Source organism: Pleurodeles waltl, chromosome 3_1, assembly GCF_031143425.1.
Source record: "Pleurodeles waltl isolate 20211129_DDA chromosome 3_1, aPleWal1.hap1.20221129, whole genome shotgun sequence".
Taxonomy (NCBI): domain Eukaryota; kingdom Metazoa; phylum Chordata; class Amphibia; order Caudata; family Salamandridae; genus Pleurodeles; species Pleurodeles waltl.
Window position 1 is genome coordinate 195498411 of NC_090440.1, and position 22359 is coordinate 195520769.

The window sequence follows — 22359 nt, forward strand, 5'->3', positions numbered from 1 at the left end:
GCTGGATTCAAGGCTTTTCCATGTACTCAGCCATCCTGGAATGTAGGTCAAACTCATGGTCCACAATGTCTTGCTTGGGCTCTTCGAGAGGTCTCTCACAGCATTCCCCCAGTCCATTTAGAAGTTCTAAGGGGGAAAGCATACTCCCTTCTGTGGCACTTCTCTGTGGGCGTAAAGCAAGCATGGTAATAGGATATACCATCTCCTGAGTTTTTCAGCGAGCCCTGCAATCATGCTGTTCATGGTTTTGTTGAATCACTCAACTAAATCATTTGCATGTGGGTGATATGGGGAAGTGAACTTATATCACTCCAAATTGGTTTAAGGTATTCAAACTTGAAGTTACTACCTCGGTCTGATACCACCTCCATAGGGAAGCCCACTCTAGTAAAGATACTGAGTAGGGTCCTAGCAACTGCAGGAGCAGTGGTAGTCCTAAGCGGTAGAGCTTCAGGGTACCTGGTGGCATAATCCACTACCACCAGTATGAATCTGTTCCCTGAGGCTGTTGGAGAGTCCAGAGGGCCAACAACGTCAACCCCTACACTTTCAAAGAGGACCCCAACCACTGGAAGTGGAATTAAGGGGGCCTTTGGGTGGCCACCTGTCTTGCCACTGGCTTGACAGGTGACACAGGAGTTACAAAACTCCTTCACTGCCTGGGAAATGCCTGGCCAGTAGAAGTGAGGAACTAACCTACTCCAAGTTTTGGTCTGGCCAAGATGCACAGCTAAGAGGATGTTATGAGCCAGAATGAGTAGGAACTCTCTATATATCTAATAAGCTACCACTCTCCTAGTGGCACCAGATTTGAGGTCTCTGGCCTCATTATACAGGAGTCCCTCCTCCCAATAGGTCCTATAGTAGCCAGTCAGAAATGGGGTTTCTGGTTAGCTAGGGTATGCACCTCACCAAGGCAGAACCCACCACTCTAGTCAGGGTGAGGAAGTTACACAACAAAGATAACTTGTGCTCAACCCCTGCTAGCTTGGCCCAGAGCAGTCAGGCGTATCCCCAGAGGTCATGTATAAAGCATTTGCACAACACACACCAGTGACACAATAAATACACCACAAATGAGACTCTACACAGGATCATTAAAATACGTTTCTGTATTATACCCATATAACATTGGACAGAGGGACATACATTTTAAGTATTGCATACATTATGCAAATGCTGAGGTGCTTCTCGTTATGCTGACATGGTAGGTATTCAGAATGTCATATCAATTATCAGGGCATGAAATGCAACAGATCGTGAGGTAAACAAGAGACATGAATTGTCACCTGAGTGCAAGGGCATAAATCCAGTTACGGATCAGGTACAATTACCAAACATTACTGTATGTCACCAGTGGTAAACTACCATATGCATATCCATGACCAAACACATTCCACCATAAAACGCTGGGGCCTGGCATACTTGTTCTCCTAGAGAATCGACTACGGCAACTGGACCTTAAGCGTAGGCAAAGAGACACCTGCGTCCCTCTTACATACGTTACGGTCATTTTCTTGGCTCCTACAGAATCCGGCCTCTTAGGTGGAGCGTGATGCACCGGTGGTCCTACTATGGCCAATACGGTAACTCTTTAGGGATCTAATCCCCGGCAGGGCCTTCGGAGAGGAAACCCCTGCAGGGATACCTCCAGTACGTACCAGCACCCCTAGGTACGGTCACATGGATTGGGAGGCTACACTGTTGAGGGAAGCGGGGAGACCGTTCTTGGTCCCCTGCATAACGGAGTGGAAAAAGGCCGCCACCTGCTATGCAGCTGGGGAGGCACAAACTCTTGGGCAGCCTGTCTCTGTCTGGGCCTGTGGAGCGCAAGTGAGACAGGCTGTGAAGAGCCGGTAACAGACCTGGGGCACAGAGCCTTCCGGGATCGTCCTTTTGTGTGAGTGCGAGCACATGCAGCTGCTGGGAAAAAGCTTTGTCTGTCAGCTTCTTCTCAAGGTCCCTTCCTCCTGCGGCGCAAAGCCGTCCCGATGATCTCTCGGGTAGTGGTGCACTGTTGTAGCTCGGGCTGCGCTCAGTCACAGAATAGCGCTGGCCCTTTTACTTACAACACTACGGGCCCAGAGTGCTAGGAAATAGAGGTAACACTAGCTAGAGCTCTCCACGTACTGAGAGGTGGTCTAGTGCCCACTATGCACTTAGTGGGAAAAGACAACAGGCAAATATCAGCGTGCCCCTCATGCTGAAATCAAACAAAGTGCTCCTCACTCACTAGGGAGTACGCAGTTCGCTCACCTTGTGCTCTACTCCAAATGAGGGAAAAAACATAAAAAGCTGTGGAAATAATCAGAAAGGAATGCTCCATGTGCTTTGTTGAATGGAGGTCAGCGCTCTGCATGCGGAGCGTAGGAGCACACATGGCTGCCTCAGGAGAGTGTAGGGTTGAAACACACGTGGTACCAGAGGGGCAGTAAAATCACCATAAATCCCACACTGTCCCCTGGGAGAACACTGAAGGGAATACAGGTCAGGCAGCAGGGGGCAGGGAGGCCAGCACAATAAGGCACTTGGCAGCAATTCCTCCTAGCATTCCAGCAGTGCCTGGGTAGTCCGGAGTCAGGGGAGCAGGATGGCAGCAGGACAACAATCAGAAACCAATCCAGTGAGTACTTTAAGCCACCCAGCAGGTAACGGGGCAACAACAGAAGAGCAGTACTGATTAATTCTTTATGCAGTCTGACAGAGGCACAGTCCAAGTTTCAAAAGTGCCCTAAAAACCATGAGGTCAGAGCCCCTGTACTTATACTCCAAAAATGCCTTTGTTCAGGGGTAACTTCAAAGGGACCCTTTCAAGTGACATACAACCCCCTTTCAAACTAGCCCTGTCTCCAGACAACAGTGGGAGAGTAATCAGCCCATTGTGTGAGGGCAGGACACGGCCTATTGACATGTAAGGTGTGAACGAGCCCCCCTCTCCCCAGTACAGGATGACTTTCAGTACACAGATGTCTCTTCTGTCACACCCAGCCCCTCCTGTGTGATGGCTTTCTGGAAAGTATGTACCAAATGTAGCTGTCACTCTGCCCTATATGTGGATTGGAGTCAGGATGCAAAGGCACTAGAGTCATAAGCACAGAGAAATGCCCACTTTCTAAAAGCAGCATTGCTAAAATAGTAAGGTAAAATCCACCTACATAAGTAAGCAGAATCCTCACTACCATTCCAAACACGCCCACGCACATTCGCACAGATCAGAAATGACCACTTAGACATATATAAGGGAATTCCCAATTCAAACCTATGAGGGGAGCAACACTCACAGTAGTGAAAAACTAAACAGGCTGTATGTCACTACCAGCACATACAAAAACATAAAGGTACATGTCCTACCTTTTACATGCACAGCACCCTGCCCATAGGGCTATCTAGAGCCTACTTGGGGTGACTTATGTGTAGTAAAAAGGGAGTTTAAACCTTGGCAAGTAGTCTGACATGCCAAATTAATGTGGCAATAAACTGCACACACAGGGACTGTAGTGGCAGGCCTGAGACAAGTATGAAAAGCTACTTCTGTGGGTGTCTCAATCAGCGCTGCAGGCCCACTAGTAGCATTTTATTTACAGGCCCAAGGTATATGGTATACCACCTTACAAGAGACTTGCAGGTAAATTAAACAAGCCCAACACATGTAAGCCAATTACACCGCGTTTTAGGGGAGATAGCACATGCACTATAGCACTGGCTAGCAGTGGTAAAGTGCCCAGAGTCCAAAAAGCCAACAGAAAAGAGGGTCAGAGAAATAGGAGGCAAAAGGCAAAACGTTTGGGGGATAGACTGCAGAAAGGGCCATATCCAACAGCCACTGACTGCCGTTTCCTTATTCCGCAGCTTGCTGTCTCAGGCTTTTAAGAGTGGGACAGGTTGTTGTCCCTGGCACAGCTTTTCCCTAGAGGGCCCCCCTGGCCCTAGCAGCTCTGCCATGTAAGGCCCAAGTTCCTAGGGCTCAGTTCCCTCAAGGGCTGACAGGTCTTCTCTCTAAGGGGAGGGGACCCAAGCTTGCGACTGCTGAGAAGCTGGCTTACCAGACTTCCTGCCTTTCCTTCTGGAGGGCTGGGCCATTATTCCAGGCTTCAGTACCTCCTTTTCACATTGGGCTTTGCATTGTGCTCTTGTTTTCACAGACACCCATTCAATTATACCCAGCATAGCTGCACAGGTCTTTCTTTCATCCTCAGCCCATGCTGAAGACTCCAGATCATTTCCTAGCAGACAGGCTACAGGAATTGCAAAGGATACCACCACCTTCTTTTGGCCAGTAACCCCTCCCCATTCTAAGGACACCATTGCCATGGGATGAGCCTTAGCTGTGTTGTCAGCATTGATGACTGAAGGTTTCACTAACCAGTTACTGTTCTGGGGGTTATCAGTTTTTCAGTCACCATGGTGACACTTGCACCTGTGTCCCTCAGTGCTTCAACTATGATTCCCATTGATATGTGGCTTTTGTCCTTATTTCTCCAGACAGCCAGGACAGCTAAGTCCATCCCACCCTCAGAGACTTAGGGTGCTTCTGTGAGCTCTCTGACATGGTAAAGGCCCACCTGGAGACTTGCCACTGCAGCAGGAGCTGCAGTTGCACTAGGGGAATTCTTTTTGGAACAGGCAGGGTCTCTAGATCTGTGCCTATTGACTTTACAATAAATCAATCACTCAATCAAACATTTGTAAAGCGCGCTACTCACCCACTATGGTCTCAAGGCGCTGAGGAAGGGGGGGAAGGAAAGGGCTGCTACTGCTCGAATAACCAGGTCTTGAGGCGTTTTCTGAAGGTCAGGAGGTCCTGAGTCTGTCGAAGGTGGGCGGGGAGGGTGTTACAGGTCTTGGCGGCGAGGTGTGAGAAGCATCTGCCGCCGGCTGTAGTTTTATGGATGCGAGGGACGGCAGCGAGGGCAAGGTTGGAGGAGCGGAGTTGGTGGGTGGAGTGTGGAAGGTGAGTCGCTCGTTGAGGTAGGCCGGGCCTGTGTTGTGAAGGGCTTTGTGAGCATGGCTGAGGAGTTTGAAGGAGTTTGAAGGTGATCCTCTTGGTGACAGGGAGCCAGTGCAGGTCCCTGAGGTGGGCTGAGATGTGGTTGTGGTGAGGGATTTTGAGGATGAGGTGTGCAGAGGCGTTCTGTATGCGTTATAGTTTCTTCTGGAGCTTGGCTGTGGTCCCTACGTACAGTGCGTTGCCGTAGTGCAGTCTGCTGCTGACGAGAGCATGTGTGACCGTCCTTGTTTCGGTGGGGATCCATCTGAAGATCTTGCGAAGCATGCGGAGGGTGTTAAAGCAGGAAGATGAGGCAGCGTTGACTTGCTGGGTCATAGTGAGCAATGAGTCTAGGATGTAGCCTAGATTGCGTGCGTGGGTGGTGGGTGTTGGTGCAGTTCCTAGGGTGGCTTGCCACCAGGAGTTGTCCCATGCGGAGACCTCTGTCTTGTCTGAATTAAGTTTGAGGCGGCTTTTCTCCATCCAGGTGGCGATGGCGTGTAGTCCGTCGTGGAGGCTGGTTTTGGCAGTGGCTGGGTCCTTAGTGAGTTGGGAGGATCAGCTGGGTATCATCGGCGTAGGAGACGATGTTGAGGTTGTGGGATCGGATGACAATAAAGCACCAAGCCTTCTTGGGATCCCATTCAGATACCTACACTTGCTCTGTGTCTTGTCTCAGGGGCCACCCTCCTGAACAGGTTTTTGGAAGCCTTTAGAAGAATCTTTGTTTCATCGTAAGATTTGTCACCATTTTCCCTGGGTGAAAGGGGGTACGGGGGAGAGGGGGCTCTTTCTTTTGGTCATCCCCACCATGAGTAGCCTTACACCCCCTAGTCTAGACCCAGTGGTCTGCCTTCTTTCCCAATTCTTGGGGAGAAATTGGACCCAGGTCTACCAGGTACTGATGCCATATTTCAAAAACACAGTTAGTTAACAGATGCTCTTTCATAATAAGATTATAAAATCCATCATAGTCTTCCACTTGGTTCCCTTTTAACCAGCCACCCACTGTTTTGAGTGAAAATTCGACATAATCTACCCAGAATTGACTAGAGGTTTTTCTAGTCTCCCTGAACCAGATCCTGTATTCCTCAGTGGTGAATTTAAAGCCCTCAATCATTGGTATCCTTCATGCAGTCATAGGATTCAGCATCTGCCTCCTTCAGTGTCAGGAGGCTATCCCTACACTTCCTGAAAGCAGCTCCCAGAGTCCCACTACTTTTGGCTGAGTTTCCTCATTTTACAAGCCCTCTCAAAGGCTATAAACCACTTGGTGATATCATCACCTTCTACATATTTGGGGACAATCCCTTTGGAGATCTTTGGGTCAAAGGTTTCTTCTTTCTCCCTATTTAAAAAAATTGAGATTTGTCCTAGGCCCATCTCAGCTCTTTTTCTATAGCTAAAAGTTTAGGACTCTAACCTCTTAGCTAGCTTCTGGAGTTCAGCATCTTCACTATCTCCATCTCCTGGGGTACTATCAGAAGTGCTCCCAGTGGTGTTACAGTCAGTGAAGTGATTATTCATTCTCTTCCACCTCACTTTTATGAGGCGCTTCTTTACTTGCCACGGCTCTATCACTTTCTGCAAGCAGCTGCTGCAGATGGGCTTCTGTGGGTTTAGACCCCATGGTACGTTTATATGCTTGGAACTGGGCGTTAAATTGGGCCAACTTAAGGTTTTGGTAGGGGCTCAGGTTGAGCTCCTGTGATGTACCTGCTACCTCAGTCATGGTTTTAAAGTAGTTGGGGCCTTTTTAGAAACTTAAAAAAAATGTAAGTGTACTTCTAAAGGACCTAACTAACCAAAATATTTTAAATTCTGAACAGTTTGGACTGGGGCACTAAACACAAGGCCCTACAATTTTGGATTCATTAGTGGTATCACTTATTAACCAGGTGGTACAGCAAACATCAAGTCTTGTACACTACCGCTACGCCACCAATGTTATGTAGGAAGCTGGCTCTTTATATTGTGTACCAAATAGGTATACTGTGCAAAGAGTCCAGAGGTTCCCTCACCAGTGGACAGGGGCCACTCTAGCAATCCCAAGGCGCTCTTTAGTGGGTAGTGTGGTTGAGCAAACTTAGACATATCAGGCTTATTAGAGAGGAGTGTGAGACATCAGCAAATACACTCAGAGTCAATAAGTGAGGCACACAACCCAATAAGGAGGTCTACACCAATTTACAAAAATAACAAGGATCTTTATATATGTTTTGGCACCAGAATCAATTTTTTCAAGTAAGTACGTTTTGTAAAAAAAATCTTTACAGTTTAGAAAAGTTGACAGTGCAATTCTTGAAAGCTGCAGGGTTATCCGATGGAGAAAAAACAGATACTGCATACAGGTAGAGTACACCGACTTACAGAAACAATGCCCTAGACTTTAAGTGAGTAGAGGGCAAGGTCCAAGGCTACACCAATCGGTCACACTGGGCTGGCCAGGTGCAGGGGTGTAGTACAGCATTGGGTGCCCAATGCTAGTCAAGGGCAACGGTCCGGTTGAACAGAGGCCTCAGGTTAGGACTGGGGGTCCGGTCAGGGTGAGCCACCAAGTGGGCTAGATTCTGGCGATGCTCAGGGATATAGGAACACCAGTGGTCGTCTTCTCCTTGATCCGTGGCGTCCGGGGGCAGAGGGTTCTTGGACAGTCAGGTGTCAGTCACCGGAGGTGGTCGTGGGTGGCCTGCACAAAGAGGTTGCAGGTGTCGGTGTAAAGGTGGCAGTGGAAAAACCTACAAAGGACTGGAGAGGCTGGGGACCACGCTGGCACTGTTGACCCACTTCGCCTCTGGCTGGAGAGCAAGGGCAGTTAAGCTGTCCGGTGTCAGGTTTTGGTGGTCAGAGTTCTATTCATTGTTTCTTTGGTGCCTGAAAAGGTAGTGGTGGCTCCTCCGCTATGGCGGAGGAGCGTCACCGCCTTTCCCCCAGCCAGCAGCAAACGCTGCAAATCCTTTAACAATGAAAGGATAATAAACCAGGTTTATTATCCTTTCGCTGTTTAGGGGATGGGGCACTGGGTGACTAGCAGTGAGGGGAGTGCACTATGAACTCCCCTTATGTGTGTTTGGCCAGCCGTCTCGGGCCGGCCATACACGCATGCGCAGTAGGCTCTCTCCAGCCCGGCACTGTGCTGCCAGCAAGGCTGGAGAGAGCTGCCACAGGCTCCCAGTCTGCCTGGGCGCTCCCACCCAATTCTAACGCTGTTCTGAGCAGTGTCAGGATTGGCCGCAGGGCAGGCTGGGAGCCTGTGCCTGCAGCCTGCTGAGGAGACAGAGGAGCAGCGGCAGAGCATGGGGTGCAGGTAAGTTATTTATTTTGTTTACATTAATATTTCCCCGGCCAACCCACTTGTTTATCCCCCTGCGCTGCCCCACCCCCTGTAACACCTGCAAGCCGCGACTGTTTAAAGGTGCAGGGAAGCAGCTCTGCTGCTCCACACAAGTTCTGTATGTTGGGGTGAAGGCTGGCAGTCTTTCCGGGCTTTTGGAAGTTTCAGCAGTTGGAGGACGAGGCGTTTTTCTGGCAATTGTCGAAGTCAGCAGGAAAGCTGGCATGGTTGGCGCTGAGTCAGTCACTGGTCTTCAGTCCCTGCCTTTTGTGCCTCTGCAGTGCCCTTCAGGTCCACAGGATCTGTTTTCCTGGTGCCACGGAATCCCCTAAATACTGAATTTAGGGGTATTTGGGGAGAGTAGGGTAGTAGCCAAAGGGCTACTTACCCCTGGGGTCAAAACTCCCCCTATATAACCACCTACTGTAAGAAGTGGGCATAACCCTATCCCAGAGTTACTAATTTTGCCAATACCAAGATGTCAGATTTCTAAAGGTTATGTCCACATTAGGCAGCTCACCTTAGGGATGTGACTGACCTGAAGGGTGGACACACCTCTCTGAATACTACTTTTCCCACCTGTCCAGGTGCCAAATGAGCCCTGGGGCAGGAGGGTCGGCACCTCGCTTTTGATTGAAGTCAGATCTGCATACCCAGGATGGTGGGCACCTTTGAAGACCCCTGCCTGAAATGCAGCTTTGCAGGTCATCCTCTTAGGAGGGGTGTGCTAACACCCCTCTCGGAACAAGCTTTAATTCCTGTCCGCCTGAGAGCAAAGGCCCTCAGTCCAGGGGGGTCAGAAACGTGTCTGGTGGTGGCAACCTAGTTATCACTAGTCAGCCAGCACATGGGTAAAAGATAGGTATTTCAGGAGACACCTCTAAGGTGCACTTAGGGTGCCTGTACTAATAAATCAATCACTGGCATCAGTGAGGGTTTATTAATATGAGATGTCTGATACCAAACACCCCTACCTTCACTGAAGCCATCATGTAGCTGGGGAACACATATTGACCATTGTCCAGCACATGTACTTAAAATGGCTTCCCTGTTCACTCACTATGGCTAAGAATCGACAAAGACGTAGAAGGGGTATATCTGCTTGTGCAGATATGCCCTCACAAGAAATATAATGCACTCTGCCTTAGAGCTGTAAGGGCTGCTGTAGGGGTGACTTACATATACTGCATGCAGTGTTACAGGACATGGCACACAGCCATGTTGTGTTTTCACTTTTAGCTGCACCATGACAGGGAGCTTGTAAAGGCAGTCTGAATGTGCTAAGTGAGGGGTCTCTGAGGGTGGTACAACACATGCTGCAGTCCTTGGGGACCCTCTTTGCTACCCATACCTGAGATACCAGGGGTACCATTTACAACTGACTTATAGGGGCCCAAAGGTATTGCCACTTGGGGAACAATTGCACAGTTTTAGGGAAAGAGATATGGCACTGAGGACCTGGTTAGCGGGAACCCAGTGCCCTTTCAGTAAAAAATGCATCAAATATCAGGCAAAAAGTGAGTGAGACCACGTCAATAAAGGGCACTTTCCCGCAATATACTTTTTAGAGTGCAGAGGGGCGGGGTGGGCGGGTGAAACCAGGGAGAGTAACCGAAGAAATTAGCAAAAATATGTTTGACTAAATTCAATTGTGAGTTTCTTTTTGCAAACACCTATTGACAGAGTGGTATCAGCAAATGCAGTCTTCTATCCCACAGCTGATCCACCAATGTAGGAAGGTGGCTATGTTGTGTACCAATGCAAGGCGAATGTAGTGTGAGCGAGCAGTTTAGGCTTATCAGAGGGTAGTGCTAAGCATTTGTTGAAGACACAGTCAAAAAATGAGATACACTCAAGAAGAAACTCAAGATCAATTTTAAAAAATACATACATTTATATTAGGTTTCAACACCAGAAAATCTTCAGAGCAAGGTAAATACTGTTGCAGAGAATTCTTCAATGTTTTTAAGAATTGGAGGGCAGAAGAAGGCTACAATGTTTTAATATCATGTTTTAATGAATTACTAAATATGAAGAGAAAGGGGCTCTCAAATTGATGCTTTTTAAACTGTTTCAAAAGGAGTATACATTTTTTTTTTCATTTTATATAGTATTTTTGTTTCTAATATTCTATCTAAAAATTGAATGTAAATGAAAGTTTTTTCTTTGCTCAGGTTAAAGTCCGAACATTATAAACCCACAGCATTCCCAGGAGCCTCTGTGGCCAAGTGTGTTTAAAAAAAAAAAAAATTATTAAACAGAATTTATTTTTGTGTATTGTCATCTTTGAATGCTGGAAGTCCATATTTTGTAGTCTTCAAATTCAAAATCTCTTCTATTATTTGATCCGATTTCCTGTTGTTACACAGAAGCTTGCCTAGATACTCCTATTTTGCCATTTACCCATCATTGTCAAGAATCCTATTTTGCTGTATCTTTTCCTATCTCTGGGATTTATTCCCCTACTGTTTGAAAATGTATCTGGTACCACCTTAATTTTCTTTATGAAGCCCATTGACATAATTTGTTTAGACTTTTAAAGTGCCAGAGTTGAAACATTTAGCCATTACTTAACAATTTGGCAAAATATGTACTCAGTGTAGTTATTTTTCTGTGACTGTCCTAACCAAATAGCAGTTGAAAAGTTCTTGAGCGGCAGATCGCATTAACTGAGCTCCTGGGCTTATTCTAAATCTTAAACTTAGTGGTGTGAATGTTTTTTTCTAGAACACATTTTATTGAATTTTACCCAAATACAAACAAGGAGGTGCGATCGCTCTACCGCTTTACTGAGGCTATGGTGGCACTTACACTTCAGAATGAATCAACAGATGATGGAATCTCGTTCTATTATCAGCACATCATGACAAAACAAACCCAGTTAATCGAACACTCCACTGGTTTCCAGTGACACAACAGTCACTTGAAAATATGAAGTAATGATGCATCAGGTGTTCTACAAATGAGGGCTGCAGAGGAAAAGAGGAACAACACTCCTTCTGGAAATCTGTGCTGCACCACCCTTCTACCACTGAAAATTCAGAAGACTTAGAAGGGTGACACAGGAGCCTGTGCCTATATGTGGAACATAATGTGGTTGCTTACTTTTATTCCTTGTTTTGCACCGTAGGGATCTTTATAAAGGTTACAATAATTCCTTGCATGCCAGGTTCCAGAACACTTCAATCCTTTTTCACAACTTCCGTGTGCTAAAGAGTACCTTCCAAAGCCTACCAAAACAGGCAAATCTTTTTTTCTGGAATGTTCACTATTCCAAAATAAACACCATCTCAAAACTACACTGTAGCACTAACTGGTGTCAAATATTTCTATAATAATGAAGGCAGTTGGGTTAGACTTAACATTAGAAGAGGTAACGGAAAGCACCCTGCGTCTCTATGCCTTGTAGTGGAAGTTGCCTCTCAGAGTCACTTCTTTTTGACACAAAAGTAGAATTGAACGGTGATTACATTTCTTGTCACTTATCCCACATGGCCAAGATAGCAGGATTGTTTATTACATAACTGAAGAGCACTATGCTGCAGAATCAGGAATACAAGTAACTGTTTCTTCGTCCTCACCATCAAGAGTCATACATTTTAGACTAGAGCAGCAAGTCCCCATGCATTGTGGCTCTTGTCCTCAAAGGATAATCATGAAATGTTTTAGAAGTTATTAAAAATGATAATAAAGAACACCACGCACTATATTCTTAAGTGTGACGTGTCCCACATTAGAGTCAGCTCTTGTGTAAAGTCCAAACAATAACGTCTTGTGAATGTTTGAGCAGGTTGCCAGATGTACGAACGGATTCCCAAGTAGCTGCTTTACAAATCCTCTCCAACTGAATGTTTTGTAACCAGGCCGTCCTAGATGCTTTTCCTGTGGTTGAGTGAACTTTGGGCTTTAGCGGCAAAGACTCATTCACCAATTGACAACATAAAGAGATGCTAGCAATAATCCACCAAGAGGCAGAGAATGTAGCTATGGGAGAATGGTTACTGAAGGTTAATAATTTGATTTCCTACATAATTGGAAACCACCTTAGGTAAGAATGACGTGTTAGTTCTCAGTACTATCTTTTTAGAGTGAAAAACTCTATTTCGTTCAACAGCAGAGAGAACCTGTAATTTGTTAACTCTTAGTGCAGAAGTGATAGTGACTTAAAAGGCTGTTTTTCAGGTTAGATGCTGCAACAAAGCTTTGTGCAAGGGTTCAAAGTGATGAGAAATTCATGTTGACAGAACTAAATAGAGGTCCCATGGCGGAGAAGATGCTATCATAGGTGGAAAAACATTCTTCTTAACTTGTATGTATGTAGCTGGTATTTTTATTGCACAAACCTAACCATGGGCATATGTGAGCTGTATAGGGGAAGCCTAAAAAAAACTCCTTAACTACTGACGTTCTAAATAATAAGAGTTGATGCAGGCCTTTTCTGTATGCCATTGTCGGAACCAAAAGGACTTTAATCTAAAAAAAACTGCAGCTTAGGTTTGCAAGATGTAGTAAGTACATATGATTTGTTAACATAAAATGGGATAACTATTCTGAACACACCATGAACAAGATATCTTCCATTCCAAAGCATTGCTGGTCTCTCAGCTTCCTTCAAAATGTCCATGCAAGATTGAGGTAAACTAACTTTTAAAACTAAGGTATAAAAGACCGGGAGATTTGATACTCAGACGGGAGGTCGCCTGTGGAACAGATGCATTACCCAGGGTCGAATTGTGATCCCAATGGGGTCTCCTTCCTGCCTGCCTGTTTTGAGGGCTCCCTCAGTCACGCTGGCGCGGATGGTGACTTCAACTCAATTGGTGAAGTAATTAAAATCTTGATTATTTAGCTCAAGTATACATGCTCTGTTGATGCATTGCACGTTTCTTTTTAAGTCCTGACCACTTGATGTATGCATTTATCTTTGTATATACACGTTCTGTTGCACTTGAGTTACACGCTTACTCCCATATATTTGTATGTCTTTTTATTTAATATTTGGAAAGCGTCTTAATAAATTCCTTATTTAGACCATGGATACTCAAAGTACGTCCCGCGGGCCTCATGCGGCCCCTCTGACCTTTACATGCGGCCCCTTGGGCAACAGGAGCACTGTCAGCTGTTTGCTCGACTCTGCATGAACAATAAAAATATAAAATACACACACAATCATTTATTTCAAACTTAATTGGTATTAAAGAGAGGAAGTAACTAGGGACTCCTGCACTTAACTTTAGAAACACCTTCATTTTTAAAGACATCTTGCAGCACAAGTGTAAAACTAAGACAGTCTCTTTAAAATTAAAAACGTGTATTTAGTTAACATGTAGAACCTTTTTGCTTTAGTACAATTTATTTTATCAGTGCACTGAGATAAATTCCTTTAAAAGTGATAGTTTTCAAACATACATTTGGAAACATACATTTTGAAACATTAATTATTTTCATTATCCTGAGAACACAACCAATAGTAAATTGAAGAAGCCAGTCACTTGGTATGTGCACTTTATCGGTGGCCTGGGTTCCTATCATACATTAACAACATTATAGTTTATTAAATCAAACATAGAGGCAAGTTTTGTGCATCGCACAACATGAATCATGTATTTCGAGGTCATCTTAAATGTGATAATGCCGAAAAAGGAGTGAAGTGAGACTAAACAATTGCCTAGGATCACACAATTTGGAAAAGTGGGTAAGCCGGGATTCATTCTAGGTTTTCTGGTTTTCCATTGTTTTTTTCAGCCACTAGATGTATTTCATTTGCTTCTCCTACAACTACCTTGCCACCAATCCACCGAGCCACCCCACTTGACCGCCACAGCCCTGGCATCAATGCGGCCTCCAGGCGCATCACAGACCAAACGTTTTGGGCCCTGGGAAAATATTTGCGAGTACCCATGATTTAGACTAAGAGTGCTGAATTCTTTTGGCATTGTATCCTCTTAGTTTAAGTGAAAGCAATAAAAGATCTATCGATCCTGAGATGTGGCCGGGTATATGGACCCATTCTCTCCCAATCCATTTCATGGCAAGAAGATGATGTAGAAATTTAAGATGTGTCTGAAGTCTGCATGAGGTATCTTAAATAGAGACCTTTCCCACTTTGATGACGGGGGACAGGTTCTACGGATCCCTTCTTAAGTAGAGAGGAGGTCTCCTTGTGCAATAATACTGTGCTGATTTGGTTGGTGGAACTGAAAGAGGTGGTGCTTTGAAATGAAGAGAGTAGCCATCACGAACATTAGCTAACACCAGTTGCTTGTAATATTTTGACACTTTTATACATGTAATGTAATATACTGTGGAGGGGAGAATAGAGTGATGGGTGTGTGGGAGGCAAGGGGGTTACTGACGACCTGAGGGTCAATGCCTTGGGTTGGATAGTGGATGTCAAGATTAATTTACTAACTGGCTTTGACTGGCAGACTAAAAGCCTCTCCTCTGATGATACATGCACCTTTGTTCTTGCTGCTGGTGAGGCTGGTATATCTAATGAGGGCATTAAGCCTGGAATATGATATCAGCTGTGGTCCTTATGATGAAAGTCAGATCTACAAAAACTTCTAGTGATCCCTTAGATCCACCGCTTTGAGGTCTCTGCTTCTATTTTCATTCAGAGCTTCTCCCTCTTCGTGTGGCAGCCAAACAGTTTCATCATAATAAGATATGTTTAAAATTTGTAACTGGATATGAGGTTTCAAAGACATCAGATCAAATCCTGATCATCCCCTCTGTGTAATTCCAAGGCATAAACAACAGATATAGACAGGCCTGGTGAGTTCATGCCTGCACATCAGTAGTGCTTCATGCTCAACCTATGGAAAATCTTTTTCGGGAATCTTTTGTACTATCTCCCACAGGAAACAACTCTACCTTAGTAAAAGACATGTAGCACTAGAGCTTTGATCCCTGAAGAGGAAGTACCGCAGCTCTTTCCTGCAGCATCCCTTCTCTTGCTTTTCTCATCAGGTTCTGTAGTCTACAGTGCCAATGCATACCTCTTCTGTACTGCTGACACAAAAACGGAATCTGACTTTGAGTCAAAACGCAACACGACTGGTGGATCCTTTAATGGAGATTATGGGGGTTATTACAACTTTGGAGGAGGTGTTAATCCGTCCCAAAAGTGACGGTAAAGTGACAGATATACCACCAGCCGTATTACGAGTCCATTATATCCTATGGAACTCGTAATACGGCTGGTGGTATATCCGTCACTTTACTGTCACTTTTGAGACGGATTAACACCTCCTCCAAAGTTGTAATAACCCCCATAATCTTTTTATTAGAAGAGCAATGCCCGCTTTTGTCATGGCAGGAGTGAGACATTTCTCTCCTGCTATTTTCAGTAGAAGGTGACAGAGGTCTGGGTGTTGCTCTGGGCTGAAGAGTCTCCATAATGATGGCTACTGCCAATGGGATATTAAGTTTCAATGCCCTATTTGCTTTCACGATAGTGAACACATAATGGATGTGAGATTGTAAGAACTACCGTCCAAATCATCTGAGGATCAGTCTGATGATTGAGAAGGAGGTCCCTTGTGACTATGGTGGATGATCATGTTCTGGAGTATAAGGAAAATGTAGAGCATGCTGAGCTGCCTCTACTGGTCTATGTTCCCTTGGTGCTGGTGACAGAGGCCTCTCCCTAAAACGGGACATTTATACTGATCATTTTGTGATGGTAAAGATGGAAGGTGGAGTAGCCTCAGGAGTCTGAACAGGATCTTCTGCTGGAATCTTGAAGGAAAGAGCCCTAAAAGGTACTGGAGTGTCTACAGGAGTAGGTAATAGATGTAACCTTTTTTTCAAGTTATTTCCACCACAAAATAATATAATATATTGGCATGGAGAATTTAGAAATGTATCTGTATGATGTCAACCAATGTTCCAAAGTTTAATAACTTGACTCAGAATGATGGGCTGACAGCCAGTAGTGCGAGGCAGAGACATCAGGTGCTGAGAGTGTGTTCACGTAGATGATCTCCTTGATGCTAAGTTCCAATGATGTTTCGCCATCAACCAGGGTCCTTCCTTCACCCTGAACAAACTGAGCCAGTACCTATTTCTGACCTCGTATTACTTGCTTCCTGGATTTCCTGATATTGGATTCCCTCTGTGAGAGTCCTCTGAAGTCACAAACTACATCCCAATGGAAGGAAAAGCTTTGAAGTCTAAAAAAGAAGGAAGCCTTCCTTCTTTTTGTCCTCTGCCATCATGCCTTCTTGTTTACCCTTAGTAAAATCCCCACTCTGTCTTTATGGATCCTTTTGACATTTTGCTACCCAAAATCAAGGATACCTGAGAAATAGGGAAGGAATTCTAACTGAAAATACGGCTTAAACAGCCAATAAAATTCTTATTCTGCTTTGAAGCAATATGATACATCAAATGAAGATAATGTATGTAGAATTCCGACCAAACTTCTGCAGAAACAAAGGCAGAAAATACACCCCAAGCGTTACAAGGTCGCACTCTCATGGGTAGGTAAAGAACTGACTGCGAAAGACAATTGTTAATACAAGGAATCATGGGATTGCATCTAAGAGAGAGAAGCCTCTAAACCTGAAAGGCATATGATGGCATGATGGTAAACCAACCAGGCCTCTTCTGTCTCTCGTAGACAGATTTAGGCAGCAGGTTAAATTAAAGATCAGTAATGTAGTTTTATGAAGGGGGTTATTTTGGAATAGTAAATATTCCAGGAAAAAAAAATCAGCCACTGATAGGCACTAGAAGGTGCCTTTTACCACTGATGTGCTTGATGTATGAGAGGACCATTGCACCAGGTGATTTTGGATGTGCAACCAGTTTGAATCCAGGCACCAGACTCTACCTTTTATCAAAGAATCTGAACTCAAACTGTATTCCCCTTTCCAAGATTACTCAGGTTTTACTATGAAATGGCACTTTCTCATTTCTGGTGTATAGACAAAACAGGACAAGTAGTGAAACCAATGGGCTTCTTTAAGTTGCACCAAGTCATAGTTTTGCATCAATCCAATACGAAATAACATGCAATCAAGTGATTGACCGAATCACTGGCACGAAAGACTGCTCAGTGGGAATACTTACTTCAGCAGGCTACAGGGCAGTTCTTCAGCCTGAAGTGCCTAGTGCATTGGGGTATGCCCACTCAGCTGAGTGAGTTGGATGAAGGAGGCCAGGGTGTGTGGATGAGGGACAGCTTAGATGCAGCTTCTTACCTTGGATGCAACAACAAGTGATCTTTTCCCAACAGGACAAACAACCAAAAGCCAATCCTGAGTCAAATCCGGGGGGACATCTATCAGCCACTCAGACAGCATCAACTGGGAACAGGATAAAGAACAGGAAGAACGTTAGGATAATGGTGTCACATGTACCAAGGTAGGCATGACATTGTTCCAACATTTTAATATTTAAATATCAGTAAAGTGTACTGCGGCAGTAGAAGTGGACTAGGCATAACTACCAGAATATATCTGTAACTGAAGTAACATGGTAAAGGCAGTGATGATACAACAATACACACTGAATCATTCACAACGAAACACCGACAAAAAAAAGCGATCTCATAATTGTAAGATGTACCAGGAAGGGAAACAGTACAGAAAAGGTGCAGTTTGGCAGTGGTAGTTACAGTACACTCATCTTCCATGCAGCTTGAATCTAGAGAGGACTGAGCGCCGCAATCTGCAGTGCTTAATTAAAATCATCCATTATGATCAGATGGGGCAGATTTGTACTAGAAAGCTGGAAGGAAGTCAACATAACTGCAGCAATTACTGAAATGGGTAAGGCCAAACCACAGATTCAACACCCCTTTAGTTGGCTTGGTGGCCTTCCTCTATAGAAAAGGGAAGAGTCTGAGCGCAAAGTATTTTGTCCTGCTCACTAACCTCTTGTCCACAAACAAATTCAACAATATGCCAAGTTATAAAAGGATATTAAATATAAAGAAAAATAAATTTCCCTTGGCCACTTTTACGTAACACATGCTCCTTTAACTCTTTGTCAAACAGAAATCAAGGCAGATGTTTTTAGTTTAAAGGATACCACGCAGAAGTTTAGGTAGTATCTCAATCTGTGAGTAGTGTAACTTGAGCAGACATATTTTACGGAGACAAATACTACTCATTAAGGTAGATCTGTGCTTCGACAGTCACTCACTACCTTGCTGTCAATTCCTCTCACCCACTGTTAATTCCTGCTGTGTACTGCCTTTCTCTGCGAGTTGGTGCAATAACGCAATAAAGTCGCTTACAGATAAATGCGTCTTAGTTAGAGGAGGCGACACATGTAAGTGATTGTTCTAATCTTTTGCATTATTTTTGTGTGTCCTGCCTATCTAGGTGGAGCGAGCCTTTACAGTTACCTGTCCACCAACTTGATTATTCAAGGGGGGGGAGGGGGGTCTGTCGTCATTATCATTTGTTTTTGTCTCCAGCATTGTATCCCACTCAGTTATTTGCATAGGCTTAATTTGTTGCCTCCCATGCACACAGACCAAATTATATAGTCCTCGGTGATGTGTTACACAGGAGCACTGTGTGATGTGTCGTTCAGAGAGCACAGGGCTATGGGGTACACATTCACTATGAAAGGCCTGAGCACTCGCCAGTGGCTAAGATTAATACAAACATACCATCCATCACTCTTGTTTTTGTTGCAGATGGAGATCTGCAACTTATGTTGTGTGCTGCCTTGTGCATACTTTCAGTTAATTACAATTTTAGATTGTGAATTTCAGGCTTATCGGGTTTCGTTTGCTACACAATACATGCATTTACTGGCTGTAATGTTGAAAACGTACTTTTTGTTTGCTTTAAAAAAGAAATCCGTTTCTTCTTTGCAATAGTAAATATTGAAAAAGGCAAACTTTATTGCACTCAGCTCACATGGCATTTCATTTTATTGGTTGTAGACATGAAGAGTCCATTACAATATATTATTATGATGAGGCATTCAGGAGATAAGGAAGATCTAACTCCTAACCTGTTACAACCAGGCAGTGCACTGGCGTGCAAACTTTTGTTTAATACCCTATGGTGAACGTATTAAATAAAAGCTGCAGATGTCACAATAGCATTTCACAGAATGACACATCAATTTATTTTTGTCTCAGCAAGTCGTAAACCTATCAATCCAATATGCCTCATTCTAAGCCCTTATTCTGAAATCACGGAAGGACATGAATGAATGATGCAGTTGGCACGGATTAGGTCAAACTTAAAAACAAGTGATAAGTTATACAGACAGCTCAAACACTCCTAGGATCATTGGTGTTATGTCTAGCATCAGTAGCCTTAGGCTTAAGACCTGTACAAAAAAAACAGCGATTATGATCTTCTGTTGTGTTTAAACAACTTTCCTCTTGTATCTGCTCACCTGGTTGGCATAATATTTTGGTAATTTCTTGCCGGGATCCACATCCATCTCTTCCTCCCCTGCTTCCTCCTCCTGTTTTTCTTCTGCATCATCTTTTTTTGTCCAGTCATCTTCAGCAAGCCGCCTTGCATGATTTACGTAGTCCAGGCGCTTTCTATGAGAAACACAAATGTGTTTCAAATTCCTAGAAGAAGCTGATGTTCTTCTTCCAGCTAAGCTGTCTGCACTGCTTTACAGAAGCATATAATAATTTAAATACATTTGTTTTCATTAGTAAAACCAATCCACCGGTCTTTACAGGTGCAACCCGCACTGAGGTCGGCTTAGGAGTTTGTAGATGAGCACAGAGGATACAAAGGAGACAACAATAAGCACTATTAACTTTTGATGAGTCCTAAACATACTGGCAGCTTGCCCTTTTACACAATAAAATCAGGTTTCACCAAGACGAACAGAGGCCAATCAATCACCTAAAGGCCAGTTGTGAATGGGGTTTAAACACTGAAGGCTACACTTCTACCTTAAAATAATTCAAGCTGAACCACTAGTCTGAAATTCTACTTACTGCTGTGGAGAAGCAAAGAAATGATTCTCACAACCGTATTAGTGAAAATATACTACAGTGGATTAAGCATGCCACAAAAGTTTGTGACTGCTGCAGCTTTGGCAGGGCTCTCCCTTTTCAGGAATCACGAAGCCGCGATCCTTCTTAATTATGCCATGGACTATACCTACCCACAGATTCTGATGCCACAATTCAGCATTCTACCCACTTGTAGCACGATACTGTTGTGGAGACACATCTGACATTTCTCTAGTGCTTCCCTGAACTCAACTGCCTAAACCCTTTCAATGCCAGAATGTTTATGCATCTCTGTACCAGAGTTTATTTCCCTTAAAAAAAAAAATATATATATATATACATACATACATACATATACACACACACACACACACACTTTAAGTTGTTCAACCACATGTGGGCTCTTTTGGTACATTCAGGGCTACGCAATGGTGATAATCCTTCATCACTATAATAAAAAGTGTGAAAAGATTATTATTCTTTTTTTTAACAAATTTGCTCAATAGTTTGTAGCATTTCTTGAATGGATAAATAGAAATCCTGACTGGGTTGCCAGGACAATACACCGAACAAGACATTTGTCACCCTCAATTTTGTTCCCTAAAACATAGTAGCATCCTTCAGTCTGTGTCACACAGGAACACATCTTTTCCATGGCCTGACCCAAATTGGTGTTTCCCTAGGACTTCTGAGTAAGGGTTCATCACACGTGTGGGTCCTCACTGGGTTTGAGCAGTGATCCAAATGCGGGGAATGTTTTTTTATTTCTGTTTTTTTTATTATTTTTTAATTGGGAGGGGGGGAGAGAGGGGGCGCTCATGGAATTCTACAGAGTAAATGCACTATTTAGGCACAGGGTAGGTCGGATCCCAGGGGAGCCTCCCAGCCCCAGACATTTCTAAACAATAGAAAGAGTAATGTGACTCAAGTGAATCCAAGCACACTTTATTATCCAAAATCCCCTGCAAATGTCAAAGTACAGGCAAAAACAAAACAGTCTGAGACAGAAAACTCCAGTACAAATTACTAAAGTCCTAACAACTAATATTCCAATACTTCTGATAAAAACAATACCCCACATGTGTGAAGGGGGATCACTGCATGAAACAGGTAACAATTCTGACATCATCAAGACTACAGGGTCCAGGTGCAGATTTGCGTTACAGTGTAGGGTGTCCCACTCACTTTAATGGGAAACAGACCTGTGGAAAATAGGCTGAATGTGGGGCTGGGTGATCAGTCCATCTGAACCCAGAAAGGGGGTCAAGCTCTCAAGCTTCCTGGGAACTTGTTGGCACCTTTGGCCCACTTCGACACAGGCTGGGGGCTTGGATGCAGTGGTGCTTTCAAGGGTCTGGTTTTCGCGGTCCAAGGCTCTCGCGGTTTCGATGTCCTGCACAAAGAGACTGCAGGCAGGGACTGGGGGTCCAATCCGGCTAAACCCAAAGGGAGGCTTAGCTCTGGAGGGTCTCTGTATCTTGTGTGCAATGCCAGTTCAATCCTTCTTCGGCTGCGGGGCTTGGGCGCACTATTGCTTTGTCCGGCAGGGTCATGCTGGCAAAAACTCTTGCGTCATTCTTTGGTGCCTGCAAACCTGCAGGGATGCAGCTCTTCTGCAACAATGGAGCTGCTGGTTGCTTCTTGAAGTGCTCACAGCCTTCCCAGGATTTTAGAGGCTGATCAGCTGCAGGACGAGTCGTCTTTGGCGCAATGGTCTAGGACAGCATGCAGGCCGGCAGGGTTGGCGCCAAATCAGTTGCTGCTCCTCAGTTCTAGCTTCGGGCGCCTCTCCGCTGTGCTTCGTTTTTGGTCCAACAAATCGGAATTCCTGGTGTCAGGGGGCCACTTAAATACAAAATTTAGGGGTGTTAAGGGGAATGAAGAGTAGTAGCCAATAGGCTAGTTACCCTTGGGACATCGTCTATATGACCACATCCTGTGGGAAGTGTGCATAACCCTGTCCCAGAGTTCCTAATTTTGCCATCACTAAGATGGCGGAATGTTGCTAGAGTGGGGCACATCAAGCAGCTCAGGGGTGTGTCTGACCTGGGTGTACTCCACACATCCTAGCATAGCTAATTT

At 44.5% G+C, this 22359-nt stretch overlaps 1 protein-coding gene across 2 annotated transcripts in view; it reads right to left on the minus strand.

The window, feature by feature from the left end:
* SNUPN (snurportin 1) overlaps nt 1-22359 on the minus strand; it is a 124211-nt gene that overhangs the window by 80273 nt on the left and 21579 nt on the right. For both annotated transcript variants that reach the window (XM_069222173.1, XM_069222174.1), the window contains exons 3-4: nt 19695-19848; nt 17531-17635 (exon numbers count right to left, since the gene is read on the minus strand). In XM_069222173.1, coding sequence (XP_069078274.1) covers nt 17531-17635; nt 19695-19848 — 259 coding nt within the window. The remainder of the gene's footprint in view (nt 1-17530; nt 17636-19694; nt 19849-22359) is intronic.